Here is an 18,929-nt window from a genome sequence, read left to right on the forward strand (position 1 = left end):
AGTTTTCTCTAGTGCTACATAATGTATTTGATCAAGGTGGCCAATTGTTACAGTATTAAGACTTCGGCCTTGTTGTGGGATCAATTCAACTCTATAGTCCTCTTCTGTGTTACTGTTGTAGATGAGTATGCTTTCTTAGCTTTGGCCTTCTGCGCCTTTGCTTGACCAATGTTAGGTGTTCTCAAGACTGATTGATCCTGTCTTACCTCACTTCAAAAAACGTAAGCGGCTTTTTGAAGTGACACACCTATTTATAGGATTGTATTTCGTCATGCGTCCCTCTAGCCAATCAAAGGCATTGGTGTCAACATATTGACACGTGTCACGTGGAGCTTGACCAATGTTAGCTTGGCTAGGGGCCATGCTCACACACGGCGGGACGAAGCGAAAACATACTCTCCACCTACGGCGGAGACAATTACATCTCTACATAATGTGTGGGAAAGTGAATAGAAATAGATAATACCTTTACAGGGGTCCCTTTTCTTCGGGGGGTGAGGGCAGCAGAGTCCTGCGGTGGTCCTGGGTCCTGGGTGGGGGCAGCAGAGTCCTGCGGTGGCCCTGGGTGGGGGCAGCAGAGTCCTGTCTTTTGGTGCAAGGTGTGGCCTCGTCCATGACCAAATCGGGAGCGTACTCAAGTTCCCTCAGCCCTATGCTCCCTCAGCCCTATGTTCCCTCATCCCTATGTTCCCTCAGCCTTATGTTCCCTCAGCCCTATGTTCCCTCAGCCCTATGTTCCCTCAGCCTTATATTCCCCCATCCCAAAATAGACCCTATGTTCCCCCAGCCCTATAATCCCTCAGCCCTATGTTCCCTCAGATTCATTGGTAAAATGGGGTAATTTTTTTGCTCTTGTCTGTCATGAGATATTTTTTAGCAAGATACCTAAAATATGTCTATCACTTTTTTAGTGATAGACATATTTTTAACATGGGCCATGGAACTGAATTGTACAAATGGAGTGTGACAATAGACATGGCATGTCACAAAAGGTTACATTTTTTATATCTCAAAAATGTATGGACAGGTTTATACATAAAGGTGCTCTAAGTTATATTTTCTTGCTAAAACAAAATGTTGTTTGTTAAAGGTTAAAACACTATTTTCTGACAATGATCGCTATAGAGTGTTTGTTCAGTAACAGGGGTCTCCCCGTCTCTCCAGCTCTTTAATAAACAGAAAAAATATTTTCAGGTGGGCTACCAATTTCACCCTACCAGGAGAGATAACCCATATATCAGCTTAAATTGTATTCTTATTGTTCTTATTGTCTGTGCACAATTGCATATACATGTACATAGCATCACAAATAATCTAGAACTTGTTTGAACATTCATGCATTCATGTAATTATGAGAAAAGTAAACAGGTTATCTTTTCTGCAAAAGGAAACCTGACTTGGATCAAGACTGTCATACATTTATTTTGATTGATTATGTCAATTGAGTATCTATGACAGCCTTCCTTGGACACTTCCCCAAATAGTGTTTGGAGTTCCGTGTTTAAAGGACAACTTTTTTTTTTTACAACCAAGGTTTATGTTTTAGATTGTAATTAAAGTAAATAAAAGATGAGTGTTAACATTTTTAAATGTACTGCTTTCTATAGTTTTAGCAATTTTCGCGATATTTTTTTTATAGTGGGCGGGGGCATTCTGTCCAGTGGCTAAATATGTCTTTTTTTTTTACACACTAACCCGGCGTTTTCTTTATTATTATTTACAGTAGCTCTTCTAGCCCCCAATAACTCACAGCTGGCCATCAAAGACCACAGGACCTTTTTTATTGTGTAAAAAAGGCATATTTAGCCACCGGACAGAATGCCCCCACCCACTGAAATAAATATCGCGAAAATTGCTAAAACTATAGAAAGCAGTAAATGAAAAAAAAAAAGAACACTCATCTTTTATTTACTTTAATTACAAGCTAAAATATAAACCTTGGTTGTAAAAAAACAAAGTTGTCCTTTAAGGCCCGTACATCTCCATAAATAATATAAAGTGCTCACCTGGTAAGCACTTTATATCATTATTATTATATTACCCCACAGTAACAGGAGGGATGTTCATGTACAATTCACCAGTGAACTAGAAAGGATAACTAAAGTCTATTTACTTTGCTTTATTGGCTGTTAGATTAGGTCAATCATATCAACACTGTTTAATAAATGACTATAAATAAAGTCACTCATACACAGAAAAGTTTGACGAGTTTCCACTGTCAAACATCTATGCCCAACGAGGACACAAACTAACCGGCGCACTGCTATCTACAGTATACTCATTGTCTCCCATGATCTATTGAATATATATATATATATATATATATATATATATATATATATATATATATGTATATATATGTATATGTATATATATGTATATATATATATATGTATATATATATATATATATATATATATATATTGTCCCCTCCATATTTTTTGTCTCTTTTATAAATAAGAACCGAAAATGAATTGGGGAAAAAAGCTCTGTGTCACAGTCTATTCACAGTGTCTATTGGAATGACAACGAACACAGCCATAAAGGAAACGATAAGGAAGCCATAAAGGTATCCTTTAGCCTTAGATAGACACAAACTTTCTGTGTAGGAGTGTCTTTATTTATAGTCATTTATTAAACAGCCAATAAAGCAATGTCAATAGACTTTAGTTCTCCTTTCTAGTTCACTGGTCAATTGTACATGAACATCCCTGTTACTGTAGGGGTTGAAGGTATATCGGTATATCAGTAAAGTTGGATTTTAAAACTATTTTGTTACATAATAAGCATCTACATGTAGCTATTATACTTGTATGTCAAATATGGTCTGAAGAATCAATAGAGAATTCTGGAAATTTGAATCTGGAAAGTATGGAATTTTGAAATGGAACATGTGTAGGAACCCCGATTATAAGTGTCACTGACGGCCGAGATTTCTGACTAATAACATTAATAGTTGATCGGAGTGGGACACTTTTTAAACATTTAAATATTTGGGCTTTCTGTAAGGTATTAACACATTCATTGCCAGGTATTAATTAATTAATTCATCCGCCACTGCCAGCGGTTTTACCTTTTTTTTTTTTTTTTTTATAAGCCTGCAGGGAACATAGGGTCTAAATTGATATGGGGGAACATAGGGCTGAGGGAACATAGGGCCTAATTTGGATGTTTTTTTTTGTTAGAGATTGAGGGAACATAGGGTTGAGGGAACATAGGGCTGAGGGAACGCCAGGTTACATCCGATGTAACCCAGGTTCTCTGAGTGGAGAGACTGGCTCTCCACTAAATATTATTCAATATTTACGGGAACTGACCCCCCCGGGGGCAGTGCTCGTGGATACTCTTTAAGACACATCACATATGGTGGCCCTGCCCTGATTTGCAATCAGTGGGGTATTTAAGCCCCACCCAGGCAGAGCCACTTTGATTAACTTTGATTGACACGAATTTCGGAGCGGCTGATTCGTGGAGAGCCAGTCTCTCCACTCAGAGAACCTGGGTTACATCGGATGTAACCTGGCGTTCTCTTTCGTGGTCGAGACTGGCTCTCCACTAAATATTATTCAATATTTACGGGAACTCTCTAAGACACACCGCGAGGAAATAAGCAGACCCAGCCGCCCCGCGGCAGCCAGAAGCAGTTTAAGCCCGCAGTATCAGCCCAAGGCGTGCTCCAAAATCCTATCATCCAAAAGTATGTAATGCTCGTGGCCTAGGCGCAAGAAGCTACCTAGGCCCAGCTGGCGACAGCCAGTCAACTGATTAGCCACCTAGCCCGCAAGACGCAGGGCTAGCTTACTATGCCCGACATCACTCCGAGCCCGGCCTGTCCTACGGGAGCCAGGGTCTCGGAGGCACGGTGAGTATGACCTGCTCTACCGCCTGGAGCCCAGCACTCGCTCCGTGAATGGGGTGCTGGCTGCCACGCTCAGTCGGTAGAACTGGGTAGATGTAGACAGAGTCGACCATGTTGCTGCTGTGCGGATCTCCGTCAGAGACGCACCATTCCATAGCACCCAGGAGGCCGCCGTCCCAGTGTGCCCGCACTGGTACTCCAGCCCGCCTGTAAGCCTGCTGGATCATCTCTGTGATCCAGCGGGACAGCCTAGCCTTTGCCAGTGGTCCAAGCACTCCTGCTTCAGCACCCGAAGAGCTGGTCTGTTACTCTGTGGGCCTGTGTGGCCCTGACGTACGACACTAAGCTCTAACAGGGCAGAGTGGGAACCGACTCTGTCTTTGTACTCCATCTGTCCGCATGTCAAGAGGGACAGAGCTCAAACACCAGATTGAGATACCTCTGAGAGAACTTTTGGGGAGAAAGGCCAGGATGGGGCGTAACACTGCTCCTCCATCATCTGGGCCTAGACCTGCAAAGCTCCTCATGGACTGACAGAGCTTGCAACTCCACAATTCTCCTTGCAGATACGACTGGTGAAGGCCATGTCCTGCTGCGGAGCCCAGCACGCACTCAGTGATAGGGGTGCTGGCTACCACACCCATGCAGTAGAACCTGATAAATGCGGACGGCGTCCAACAGGAGCCGTCCCACAGATCTCAGCTAGAGGGGCACCTCGCCAGACGCCCATGAGGCAGCGAGGCCCTGTGTGGAATGTGCAACATTCCTGTTGGGGCTGGCCTGCCTGCCCACCTATACGCCTGCTGGATTGTTTCTCAACCCATTGAGGGAGCCCAGCCTTGGAGACCACCTGCCCAAGGCAGTTAGGTCCCTACACACTTTCAAGGCCCTGACAGGGCCCCACAGTGACTGCAACCCTGCTCCCCTGCCCTGAGGGGGTGGGAAGGGTGCAGTTCAATAGACTGACTCGTACTCTGATCAGGCCATAGGGTGGAATGCAGGGATTGACACCAGCACCACCCAAGCATTGCCATGTAGGAAGCGTCAGCATCCCTCATGCACGACAGGGACATTCTTGTAGCTGAGGAAGTTAACAGCAAGAATGCTGCCTTGAGAGAAGCCATTGCAGCCCAAGTGCTCAAAGGCTCCGATGCCCCATGCCGCAAGGCACCGAAGGCACACGGTCCCACCTCCTGTGGGGGGACTGCTGGCCTATCGTGAGAGGGCCACGAGCCCCCTTCGGCAACTGGGTAATTTACATGTTGCCCTTGTTTGGGACCGTCGTGTCACTGGCTGATCCCCAGCGCAGCGACACAATTATCTTGGGATGAGGAGGGAGCTCACTCTGTGGCTCACACGACCACGCCGGCTTCCGCCCTGCAGAACTAAATTCAGGTGCGTAACTGGCCATGCCGTAGCACACCCGTATGGTGCGTTCTGCTCACCCCTGACAGTCTCTGCATGCTTCACTGTGTCACCGTCCTGACGGGACTACATACCCGAACGCGTTAGCTGACCCCGCCAGCAATACGCCCGTATGGTGCATGACTGTAAATGACAAGGAATGTACGGCGTCAAACAGGAGCCGTCACACAGATCTCAGATAGAGGGGCACCTCGCCAGATGCCCATGAGGCAGCGAGGCCCTGTGTGGAATGTGCAACATTCCTGTTGTGGCTGGCCTGCCTGCCCACCTATACGCCTGCTGGATTGTTTCTCAACCCATTGAGGGAGCCCAGCCTTGGAGACCATCTGCCCAAGGCAGTTAGGTCCATACACACTTTCAAGGCCCTGACAGGGCCCAACAGTGACTGCAACCCTGCTTCACTGCCCTGAGGGGGTGGGAAGGGTGCAGTTCAAGACTGACTCGTACTCTGATCAGGCTGGATAAGGTGGAATGCAGGGATTGACCCAATCCGTACTGGCCGCATGTTCAGGAGAGCCGGGGGCACAATGAGTGCCGTGGCTGCTATCAGCCCCAAAGGGCATAGGTACAGCCTCCAGGTCAACCTGGCCCTCAACTGAAACTCTGGGCGAGCCCAGAGGGTGGCCCGTCCCACTGGAGCAAGGGACAAAGTCCCTGCTCTGGCCTCTAACCCATGCCGAGCCTGCAACCTCTCTTGCCGAGGCGCCGGCCTCAGTGCCCAAGTGCCGCCGGAGCCTGGCCACATCGTTGTGGCACTGCTCCTCTGAGCAAGCACGCACCGGCCGGTCATCCAATTCTTGGATGCGGAGGCTCTCCTTTCGGATCACGTTTGTTTCACCTATAAACGAGCCGCAACACCAACCCCAAGAGGGGCGATTTACCACGCCCGCTCTCTGAACTGCACACTGCAGTTGGTTAATAGGCTGCCAACACTCGTAGTCTTGTCAAAACAAAATCCAACTCTACAGACCTGTCCAAACCAGGCAGGGCAGGTAAAGAGGGGGAGCCACAGCCTGAGCTTGGCTCTCACAGCTCACGCCCACGGACGTTTAGTCTGTTGGGCTGGAGTGGAGACGGCAACACCCTATATGTTGCGCTCCGCTCGTCCCTGACAGTACGGATATGCTCCGCTGGAATCACCAAACCCGGTTCTCCAGCGAACTATGCCACAGCTGTAACCCGACCCAGTCGGCGATACGCTGTATAGCGTGCAATGACTGATTCAGGGGACCCCTGGCAGACCCAGCGCGTTCTGTCTTGCGTCACTGAGACCAGATTCACCAACAGAACTCCGCCATGGACGCGTAAACCGACCCAATCGGTGACACGCCGCATAGTGGGCTATAATGGCCGCCCAGGTTGTGTTCGACAGACCACCAGCCGCCTGCCAAGTGATTCCGCTGACGGAACTCCGCCACGAACCCGCGAACCGGCCTAGCCGGTAATACGTTGTATAGCGGGCTCTAATGGTTGCCTTATGTGTGTTCCAACAGACCACCAGTAAGCCCCGCCCAGTGTTCCCACTGACGGGACCCCGCCACGGACGCGTAAACCGACAATCGGTGATACGCCGTAAGCAGGCTATAATGACTGTCCACACCAGTGGTGGAGAAAGTACTCTATTACTTCGGCAAGCTGCTCACAGCCCCGCCGGAGCATTCCTGCCATCACCTCCCGTGCACATCCACGAGCCTCCTTAGCTCGTTGTAGCCGGGCACTGGCCTCCTGGCCTAACATGGCCGATGGCTCAATAGGCCGCTTCATCGGACAAGCTCGGTCCTCCTGCCGCAGCTTGGACTAGGACCGCCACCGATGGCGCCTCACCGGCCGGAGAGCAGCCATACTCCATAAAGGTCAGGGCTATTAAGGTCACGCAAGCGCCGCGTAAGCGCGCGCTGATACGGTGACGGAGTAGCCTCTGTGTTTGGCTAGCTGCGTCCGGATAGCCATGGCTCTGTGCATTCTCGGGATGAGCAAGGAGCTTACTCCGTGGCTTCTAGTGATGAGCGGGTCGACCCGTAACCCGCGGGACCCGCGGGTCAACCCGCGGCGCGGGTAGGTCGAGTCAGGATTTCAGAGAAAAGTATGCGGGCTGAGGGTGAGCGGGTCAGCCGCTCTCCACGAAAAAAAAAAAAAAAAACCCTATTTTGACCAACATGCTTGTTTATTCAGCCCATGACAATGTTGTGCTACTGTAGACATTTAAAGGGACTTTGGGTACTTAAAAGAGCGCTATATAATATATATATGTATTCCCACCGCGGGTCGCGGGGCGGGTTGAGCCATAGATTTATATATGGGTTCGCGGGGCGGGTTGAGGCGGGTCGCGTTCCGTCGCGGGTTGAGGCGGGGCGGGTCATGAAAAAACCCGACCCGCACATCACTAGTGGCTTCACACCGATGACCGGATTCTACCACGCAGAATTATGCCTAGGTGTGTAGACGGCCCCGCCGTGCCACACACCATATATGGTGCGCTCCGCTCGCCCCTGACAGTACGGATGTGCTCCGCTGGAATCACCAAACCCGGTTCTCCAGCGAACTACGCTACAGCGCGTAAACAGACCCAGTCGGCGATACGCTGTATAGCGTGCAACGACTGATTCAAGGGACCCCTGGCAGACCCGCCACGGACGCGTAAACCGACCCAATCGGTAATATGCCGTAAAGCGGGCTATAATGGCCGCGGGTATACTGTTGCAATTGTTCGACAGACTCCCAGCGCGCCCCGCCAGTGTCTCAACTGGCGTAACTCCGCCACGGACGCGTAAACCGACCCAACCGGTGATACGCCGTATAGCGGGCTATAATGGCCGGGGATTGGCCGCACAGTTTGTGTACCGCACAGTTTGTGTACCGCACAGTTTGTGTACAACAGACCAGCACGTCCTGTCTGTGTCACTGGCAGATCAACAGACAGAACTACACCACGGTCGCGTGAACTGACCCCGTCAGCGACACGCCGTATAGTGCGTTATTACACCTGAACGCAGAAGCTGCCGAACCTGGCACCAATATGCTCGTATGGTGCGGCTCTGCCACCCTGGGACGTTCAGTCTGTTGGGTTGCAGTGGAAACGGCTTGCCTCTAAACGACAGGCACCTGGCCCTTTTTTTTTTTTTATTATTTTTTTATATGTATATATATGTCACAGTACGTTTGGAGAACCAGTACGATTGAAGACAGAGCGCTTGTTTTTAGGCGCGGGGCTCCGGCGCGAGGCGGTGCTTTTCGAGAGGCGGGGCTTTGATTGCGACGACAACAACAACATAGGAACCAGGAAGCTACACCAGGCGAACGCTGAGGAGCGCTGAAAATAAAATGGATAATATGAGAGAAATATTCTATGACAGGTTGGATAATGAAGCGGTTGGCCAAACTAAGCAGAGTAACGCTGTCTTTTTAACTCGCGAGACGGAGAAAGACATTATCGCTACGCTCGAGAGACCGCAGAAAACATGCCCGAAGGACTATAGGTTGGGGAAAAAATACCATTTAATTGACTTTGGCGGCACAAAGAAGATAGCCAGGCACGGTGCGGACACTGTACTTGTGGCCAAAGAGGACTTATTTGACAGAATACACGAAGCCCACATCAGAACTGGACACAGTGGTCGTGACATTCTGTACAAAGAGCTGCGTCGGTCATTCTACAATGTCACCGTGAGGAGTGTCGGTGTTTATTTGCGCTTGTGTGAGGCATGTCAACTAAAACAAAAAAAAGTTAAAAAGGGTGTTGTGGTCAAGCCTATCATTTCCAACTACATGAACTCGCGCTGTCAGGTGGATTTAATAGACATGCAGAGCAATGCTGACCGGGAGTATCGTTTCATTATGGTCTATCAGGATCATCTGACCAAGTTTGTCTGTCTCCGACCTCTGAAAACAAAGCGAGCAGAAGAGGTGGCCGACCATTTACTTCACATCTTTAGTGACAAAGGAGCGCCACTAATTCTTCAAAGTGATAACGGTCGTGAGTTTGCTAACAAACTGGTTGAAAGGGTTGTCAGTATGTGGCCAGAATGTAAACTTGTACATGGCAAGCCCCGTCACTCTCAAAGCCAGGGCTCTGTAGAGCGTGCAAACCGTGATCTCGAGGACATTCTAGCAATGTGGCAACGGGACAACCACACGTCTAAGTGGGCTGACGGGCTGTGGTTTGTCCAGTACGCCAAGAACAGACGCTTTCACTCTGGAATAGGAAGGAGTCCATATGAGGTTTGTTGATGTTTCATCTTCTGCTATTCTTTTTCAGAATGTTACCATTGTAGTTCTATGTTTTATCTAATAAAGTTTTCAATCAATCAAGGCCATGTATGGGAGGCCCATTACAGTGGGACTAGAGGGGCTACCAAAGGAGGTCACTTCTAACATCACCACAGAGGAGGAACTTATCTCCGTTTTTGCTGATGGGGAAGAAGAAAATAAAGACCCCTGCTTGTGTGTGTCCTGTCAGCAAACGACCTCTGGTGGACATAAGTGCGCCATCTGTGGCCAGGTCAGTGTAACATGTCTTAATGTCCATGAGGTGCATTATATTCATGATTGTGCAGAACATTTTACATTTCAAAGACGCCTGATTATGGAACCCACATGAGTTCTAGGACAGAACAGTCTCCCATTGTGTTTTGATTGGCTCCCTGGCAGGCATAGCTTTACTGAGGTTAGGTTTAGGCATAGTTTTACTGAGGTTAGGGTTGAAAGAGAGTCTTTTTGGGATCTTGCTATTTTTTTATTTTAATGCCCTTATAATTTCACATTCTGTTTAACTAAATCCATAGTCTCATTATAAGAATGTACAGGACTAGGACTCAATAAAGAATTAAGAATTTAAAGTATAGTTTTGGACCAGACCGCGACGGAGGGGCGCAGTCTCAAGCGAACTTGAGCCACGAGAGGCACCACCGAGCGCGCTAAGGCGCGCGAGTTGCCGTGCCGAACGTTGCGAAGTTCGCTTTGAGCCTACTCAGCCCCGTCCGAATTATGTACCGATAGGCACAGAATAGTAAATGATGTTTGTGGGGACTGCGTTTGCCCCAACTGCCACTCCAAGTGACTACTGGTCAATCCTAGTGCGTCTGCTGGGACTTACACAACTCTTCATTTATGCTACAAAGGGTTAGGGTAATGAGGACTTTAAAACATTTAATTTTAAGGGTTAGATATAAGGTTAGGTTTAGGCATAGTTTTACTGAGGTTAGGTTTAGGCATAGTTTTACTGAGGTTAGGGTTAAGGTTAGGTTTAGGCATAGTTTTACTGAGGTTAGGGTTAAGGTTAGGGTTAGGCATATTTGCAAAAACGAGAACTGTCAATCAAAGCGACTTCTGGCCAATCACAGTGGTGTTTCCTGACAATTGTGTGGGTTTCATAATCACGCTTAAAAGACATGTATAACAGCATAATTACATAACATGTGTGTTTTATTTTTCACTGTCATTTTATTCTGTAGGTATGTCATGCGATTCAGCCCTGCAGTACTGCCAGGGGTGATGAGGAGGAAGGCTATGGGGCAGCTGTTGTGTGCTGTCACTGCCACACAGCTGAAAAACAGAAGGAGCACCGCACAGCAGCCAAGAGGAGGCAGGAGAAGCAAGCCGAGAGGATGTTGGAGATGTCTGCCAAGCGCTTTAAAGCGGCTGAGCTTGGGCAGTCTGTCAGGGTCTCAGTTCCTGATGTGGACCGGGCAAAAAATGACCCACGCAACGTGTTGGCTGTTGTGCTCAACATGTCTGAAGATGGGTTCTACAGATTGGGCACAAAAAGTGGGGTCCTTAAACAACTATATGCACGCAACCAATTTGACCCGTGTTTAGAGTCCTTTATAAGCATTGCAGATGTGCCCACAGATAAAGAAGTGTCTTTGCGTCAGGCAGCCACTGCCCAGTCAGAGGGTAATGGACAAGGTTTCCAGAAGTGTAACTGCAGGCAAACCAATTGTTGCACCACTAACAGATGCAACTGCAAAGCAAAGGGGCTGCTGTGCAATAGCAAATGCCATGAAGCAACCTCCTGCTCCAATAAGTAGCTTATGACATAGCGTAGCATCACTGAACATGTAGGCCTACCTGTATTAATGAATATTTATTTTGGACTGTTTGCACTTGTTTTGCACAATGAATTTGCTTTATTTATTTAGTTGATGAGTTATTTAATTTAAAGGATGAATTATTATATTTATGCAATTGTTTACAGCATGGATGACTTTTATTTATTTAGTTGATGAATTATTTGATTTAATGGATGAATTTGGTGGTATTCCAATAAATGAGCAGCATGGATCTGGTGTTGCTGTACTTTACTTACTTTAATGGATTAATTCTTTGAATGCTCATTAATGAGCTATTGCAGAAATAAACATTTCCAATTCCATGAAACTGTTATCTTATTATATGTTATAAATGTTGTGATTGATGAATTAATTCATGTGGGGGAAATAATTAATAACATTAAAACGAAATGAAGACCGGGGAATTTAATTTAATTCATGTGTGGGGAAAACATTTGACTGCGTCACCGGCTCGCCAGCTCTAGAGCAATATAATGGAGACAGTATGACACTAGCGTCGACTCCCCATCGTCGTATAATATAACTCCCATGGTAAGCATATGCAGTCCGGAAGTCCGCTACTCTCTCCATTATAGTGCTGTAGCCATAGAGGTATAATATAAGGCTGTAGCCAGCTCCCAGTTTACATTAGCTGCTAGCTTTGAATAATAGCTAGCGATTTTCATTCATGCGAGTGTGTGTGGGGAACATTATTGCTACGGGACTACTTCTCGGCCGGCGGGGACTCGATCTATCCCCGAGAAGACCTTCTTTCCTCAGCGTTTCCTAGTTAAGTCACGATAGGAACAGAATAGTAAATATTGTTTACGGGGACTGCTTGTTGTCGCACTAGCTTCCGGAGGGAGGGTGCGCGCGCGCGCGCATGCGTGTGCACACATGTGCGTGCGTGCATGCACGTTTGCGCATGCGTGTGCATGCGTGCGCGCAAGTGTGTGCGCGCGCGCATCACTGTTTGTGTGTGTGCGTGTGTGTGTGTGTGTGTGTGTGTCAGGGAGAAAGTAAAACAAAAGGCAGAACACAATAAAAGTATCTTAATAGTCCTGCTTTCAATAAACCAAATTGAAAGCATGAGCGCGTGCGCATGTGCGCGCGTGCACGTTTGAGCATGCGTGTGTGCGCAGGCGCGTGCGTGCGCGTTTGTGTGCGTGCACGCACGCGCACAAACGCGCGCACACACACACACACACACACACACACACACACACACACACACACACACACACACACACACACAGCCTCCCTCTAGTCTAGCTTGCATTGCCCTCTAGCGTTGGTTTTACAGAATTGCATGAAAACAAGCGCTCCTTCTTCAATCGTACTGGTTCTCCAATCATACTGTAACATATATATACATCTATATTTGTATACACACATTTTATTCGTTAGGATGGATGCCCCTATCCAACTCAATGTCCAGCAGTTTGTCTTGTGTCTCCAGCAGAGTTTCTAGTGTCTCCATCTTCCCCTGGAAGAGGTTGTACCTGAACTCTGCAGCCGCACTGAGGCGCTCCAACAGAAGACTCTGACATTTCTACTCCAAACTCATTCCTTGTTGTGGAACGCGCGCCACAATGTAGAATTGCACCTAGGTGTGGACGGCTCTGCCGTGCAACACACCATATATGGTGCCCCCCCGCTTCGCGGGTTGGAGAGAAACGACTGCCGGCAGGATAAAGCAATTCATGCACGCAGAGGGGTCCAGCCCGTGCGCGCATGATCCATCCCCAAGCAAAGCATACATCTAACGTGGCCGCCCACAGCCCAGACAGACGTGGGGCGCTGGGCTGGCCATGTTTGCCATATTATGTAAGCCATGTATGCTTATCTATATACCTAAATAAATAGGTATATATTCGTAAACGTATGTATTTGTATACCCATACACTTAATACTCAATACACTTACTCTATCAGTATATGAGCAGAGCCAAGTGTCTCTTTATCTTTATTTCACTTATTTACCGTGAAAGTATTTAAGTATATTTATATACTCATACAAAGACAGAATTGCAGCGAGTGTAGCGATTGGCAGGAGACTCCTGCCTAGCGCCACACTGCCCTCTTGTGACCTGTGGGGCACACTTCTCCTTGCGTCAACAAGGAAGTAACCCGGACACAATGCAAACTTTGTTTGTTTGTTACTCTTTTCACTCGGCTCCGCCGAGGGCTTTTCGGACCGCGGCGGTGATGACCACCGGTAGTAGATGGCCCGGAGGTCCGCCGACTAGGTCAGCCTCGCTCGGGTTCTACGGTCCACCTCGGTACCGCGCCGTGGCGGCGCTGCCGGCGATCCAAGCGCTCAACCGCTTCACGGGGTTGGCTTCCACTTGGGTCGCTCCAGCAAACCAGCGGCCGTCCTGGTCCGCCCTCCGACTGGGTCAGATTCGGAACCAGGCTGCAGCCGCGGCGATGGCGATGCCGGCGAACCAAGCGTTCGGCCGACAGACGGCTTCCCACTTGGTCACTCGAGCAGAACAGCAGCAGCCCTGATCCGCCCTCCGACTAGGTCAGATTCGGAACCAGGTTGCACGCGCTCGCCAGGAATGTACTTTTGGTGTGAAATATGACAGCGAAGCGTCCTGAGAGGAGCCTCGCAAGACCTGCTCTCTACCAAAGGTAAGTGGACCACGCTGCCAAACACCCGTTCTGTACTGTTTTCGTCTTAATACTGAGCCCACAATGCGTCTGCACTCGTGGAAATCAAAGAATCAAAGTGGCTCTGCCTGGGTGGGGCTTAAATACCCCACTGATTGCAAATCAGGGCAGGGCCACCATATGTGATGTGTCTTAAAGAGTATCCACGAGCACTGCCCCCGGGGGGGTCAGTTCCCGTAAATATTGAATAATATTTAGTGGAGAGCCAGTCTCGACCACGAAAGAGAACATAGGCATGACCCCACCAAATCAACCCTCATATCATCATGCTGTGTGAAAGAGAGGAAACATGATCAGCATGCACAATAGCAGCACTATAGACTAGGAAATCGAACGGAGAACGAGGTTGAGGATGAAGACATTAATAAGGAGAGGGAGGGGGTAGCCCAACATTATTGTACAGTTGTGGAAAAGTACTCAAATGTTCTACTTAAGTAAAAGTACCAATACCACATTATAAAACTACTGTTACAAGTAAAACGCCTGTGTTGAAATGTCACTTGAGTAAAAGTTCAAACGTACTGGCCTCAAAATATACTTAAAGTACATAAGTAAAAGTACTAATATGTTTGAAAACAGCAGATCTACATTGCGACGCGTTGTGAGCTTGCAGATTGGCAATTTTCAAATAGCCTATATATAAAATAGTATTAAAGTGGTTAATGTTTTATAATGTAATAATGTATATCTGCAAAGTAACTAGTAACTAAAGTTTTCAAATAAATGTGAAGTAAAAGTACAATATTTGGATCTGAGATTTAGTGGAGTAGAAGTAAAAGTATTGGAAATTGGAAATTCTCAAGTAAAGTAGAAATGTCTCAAAAATGTACTTAAAGTAAATGTAGTTAGTTACTTTACACCACTGACAATGTACATACGTTGAGAGATATTAACATCAATGGGACCTCAGGGTTGGTGGCCCTGAGCTCCTCAAGCAGACGATTTGATTCCCGAAACCTGGTCTGGTGTTTCAGGGCCTCAAAATCATCTCTACGGTCCTTATGGCTCTCCAGGTGGCGTTCCAGAAATGTCCCCCTCACACCGCACAGAGGGCACTCACAATGCCTTATGAAGGTTTTTTTGTTGGAGAAGTTAATGAAAATCCTCCGCTCCTGAACATTCTTCATTAAATGAATTTTTGTCAGGTAGCCCGGTGACTTCAGATCAAGTTGAGACCGCGTCTACTGTTGTCCTAGTAACAGCAGATGTTGTCCACGGTGAAAGAAAGTCACCATGGAGTCAACATGTGTAAGGTACAATCACTATTCAGCCCATTGAAAGCGAGCAAATAAACGCAACAATGATTTAATCAATATATAAATAAATGTTCATTCCCTCCTGGGATTCGAACCCTTCCCAATGTCAGCATAAACATACTAGTAGACGCTTTCTCCGGTGCGCCATTCTTCTCACAATACATGGGTACCGTAAACAACTCATAGAGTATACAACCAACCATTAAAAAACAAAACAGTCATGGTCACTAGATTAACTTGAGACCTCAGTCACCACACTGATTTCATTGTACTGCTCTCTAACACGGCTGTTTACTACAGATTTGTGTCTAAAATCTATCATCACCACCACCATCAAATCTATCATCACCACCACCATCACTATCATCTATTATTCATTATGTTAGAGGCTACTTAGAAATAGTAAATATGACACATGATAGGTTACATAAACAGTTCATTAGAAGATAACCACTTCTTCCTGTGACGGTCTCTAACAATACATAAAAAAAATGCAACATTTCGCCATTGGATTAAACATGTGTCATGTAGCCTACATTAACTATTCAGGCCATTTAAACCATCACAAATAAATAAATGTTAGCCACTCATGGGATTCCAACTCCTACCAATGTCAGCAGAAATCCAACAGTCTGGGGCATAGCCTACTCTTGTGCGCCAGTCTACCCAATCTGACTCATAATCATAAACAAATCATAGACTATAAAACCAGCCATTAAAACCATTAAAACGCACATGGTCACTAGATTAACTTGAGACCTCAGTCACCACACTGATTTCTAACAGCCCTAAAATCTCTCTCAGTCTGTACAACATGGCACCCTCAAGGAGAAACACCCCCATACCATTTACACAAAGAGCAAAGAAAGAGGCATAGTAAATCAGCCAACCACATGATTTAAAAGTCTTGTAAAGTTTTTTTATTTGTCACATCTCATACACGGTACACAAGAGTGAAATGTGTGGCTTTATCGTCTCTTCTAGTGTAACAAATAGTCCCAAACGGGCACAAACTGGCAAATTGTCTGATTGCTCCTGATCACCTCAGGACAGTTAAGTATAGGCCTTGCAGAGCCCTGAGGCCCATAGGGCAGGAGCCTATCACCTGTTTCCTTAGCGTGCTTGACGTACAAGCATGGATGGCTTACAGTGAAAATGGGCCCTGTGCACAAAATCCCCAAGGGCCCCCACCAAATATTAAAGAAATATGAGGTTTTGCCAAATTCTTGCGTTTAAACCAAGTCTGTTTTGCTTAAATGAAGCGTCACATGGCTTCAATAGAAGATGTCCTCCTACAACTGGGAGGCTTTCAAAATAAGTGTGTTTTATTTTACACAATTAGAAACGTGTAATGTGATTTGAAATCTCCCTGGAAGTTGGAAGTCAACATGGGAATCATGTTCTCAAGTAGATGACTGACTAATCGAAAAGCAGAGTTTCAGGTGGCAGTGCCAGGGCCCCCTTGGCTCCAGGGCCCCTGTGCGCATGCACAAGCTATAATCCGTCCCTGCGTATAAGGCACATTCTTGGCTTTATCGTCTCTTCTAGTGTAACAACAACTAGTCACAAAAGGGCACAAAGTGGCAAATTGTATGATTTCAGATTGCTCCTGATCACCTCAGGACAGTTAAGTAGGCCTTGACGAGCCCTATAGGGCAGGAGCCCATCTCCTGATTCCTTAGCGTGCTTGATGTACAAGGCACATTCTTGGCTTTATCGTCTCTTCTAGTGTAACAACAACTAGTCACAAAAGGGCAAATTGTATGATTTCAGATTGCTCCTGATCACCTCAGGACAGTTAAGTAGGCCTTGATGAGCCCTATAGGGCAGGAGCCCATCTCCTGATTCCTTAGCGTGATGCACACCCACTGGATCTGACTCTAGTATGCCACAGGGATTTACCCCGATCCAACCCTTGATGCTGAGTTCTAACCAGGGAGGCAGGGTACCTTTCTAAAAGTCTTTGGTAGGACCCGACCGGGGATCAAACCGCAACTTCAAAGTCTCAGGGTGGACACTGTAACCACAAGGCCACTGAGCTCAGGACAGTAATAATAGTGATACATTGCACTCTGCTCCTGTGTATGGGTTTGTAACCTTTCTTGTGCATGCTGATGGAGCAGGTGACATTGGTTGGCAGTGTAGAAATGCACCATAATTGACTTTTGTAGGTTGAACTGAATTTAGGCATTTAGCAGACTCTTATCCAGAGTGACTTACAATAAGCAAGGTAAACATGCATCAAATGCAGAAAGATAGGCCTCTGTCTAAATAACATGCCATCTAAATTGCAATTTAACCTTTTCAGAAGTCTGCATCCAGACTAGGTCAAGAGCAGCAAGACAGGTCATCTTTTTTGGGGCAAAAAAAAACAACTATGCTCATACAGGATTCCAAAACAAAATCATAAAGAGTTCCCAGCTGGCCTAGCAGTCCAGGCACAGACCATTGGCTCTAATGCAGCCTGACCGCAAGCGGGTTCTAACCCAACGACCTTTGCTGCATGTCTTTCCTGTCCATCTTCACTGTAACAATGAAGGGGGGAAAAATGCCTCTTGATGAAAAAATAATAATAATAAGTGATGATGATCCATCCTGGCATCACACCTGGCATGACACCTACAGTATGTGGAGATCCATGTGCATTGTGATTCCACTGGGTTATGTGCAGGCTGGGCAGAAGTAGTCCTCACTGGTGTTAGGCCTGCCTACACACCCAGTGGAACCACAATGCACATGATGAGCATTCAATCTGAAAGAAGATGGATACAATGTTATTCATTTATTTATTTAGTTAGTTACAGAAAGAATGTGCTCTCCATGTAAAAAACTTTGAAGGTTTCGTACCCAATCATCCACGGATTCGGCGGACCTTCCTGTCCCAGCGCTGCACCTCCCCACAGGAGCGACAGAGATGTGTCTGGTCATCTATGAAAACATATTTTTGAGTTCAGTGAAGTCCAATGTTTTGGTCTGGGTGAGGCTGATAATCATTTGATTGAAGCCTACCAGAGTCCTCCAAAAGCTGTCTTCCAATATTTTGCCGTACCAGGTCAAGGTTGCCTTGCAGGCCCTGCTCCACCCCAGCAGTGGCTAACACCAGCATCTCTGCGATCTTAAAATACAGGTTAGTGTTAACAGTGTTCTTTTAGAATGTATTAAATTGTTACTAGGATAGATATTCTAGGCTATATAATCTCACTTTGCACACAAACACCCCACATGACGTCGGATCCGTTTGGCGGGATGAGGGACAGTCTCACAGGTCCAGTGAGAGATTGTGCCCCTCATCCTCCGCATATAAGCTCTGACGAAAAAACGAAACCGTTGGTTACTTGTGTATCAGAAACCATTGAACATACTTCTGTCAGGACAACTCATAAATAGAAAAGACAAATAATGAAGGATAAGATATATTTATTGAATATAAAATGAGCAATATATTTATTATGAGCAATATATTTATTATGGTTTGGCGATGAATTGGATCTGCTTTTAGGTACTCTGATAAAGCGCATTTCCCAACCATAGGGACTCAGAATCCCCAGTACATAAACAGCAGATCCAAAACAACAGGTGGTAGCATGGGGTGGTGGAGGGTGAGCAGCAATTTTAGCAACAGCAATGAACAGCAGCGCAGCAGCACCAATGGTGTGTGTGTGCAGCA

At 46.7% G+C, this 18,929-nt stretch overlaps 1 protein-coding gene across 1 annotated transcript; it reads left to right on the forward strand.

Moving 5' to 3' along the window:
- Nucleotides 1-9,384: 9,384 nt before the first annotated feature.
- On the forward strand, nt 9,385-13,841 carry LOC308075881 (uncharacterized protein; the record flags this gene model as incomplete). Its single annotated transcript, XM_080415863.1, has 4 exons — nt 9,385-9,502; nt 9,594-9,782; nt 10,735-11,176; nt 13,453-13,841. Exons 1-4 carry the CDS (start codon nt 9,395-9,397, stop codon nt 13,839-13,841), a joined length of 1,128 nt encoding a protein of 375 aa, XP_080271989.1. The 5' UTR covers nt 9,385-9,394.
- Nucleotides 13,842-18,929: the final 5,088 nt, after the last annotated feature.

Source organism: Gymnoscopelus braueri (assembly GCF_963280865.1).
Source record: "Gymnoscopelus braueri genome assembly, chromosome: 2".
In the NCBI taxonomy this organism is placed as follows: domain Eukaryota; kingdom Metazoa; phylum Chordata; class Actinopteri; order Myctophiformes; family Myctophidae; genus Gymnoscopelus; species Gymnoscopelus braueri.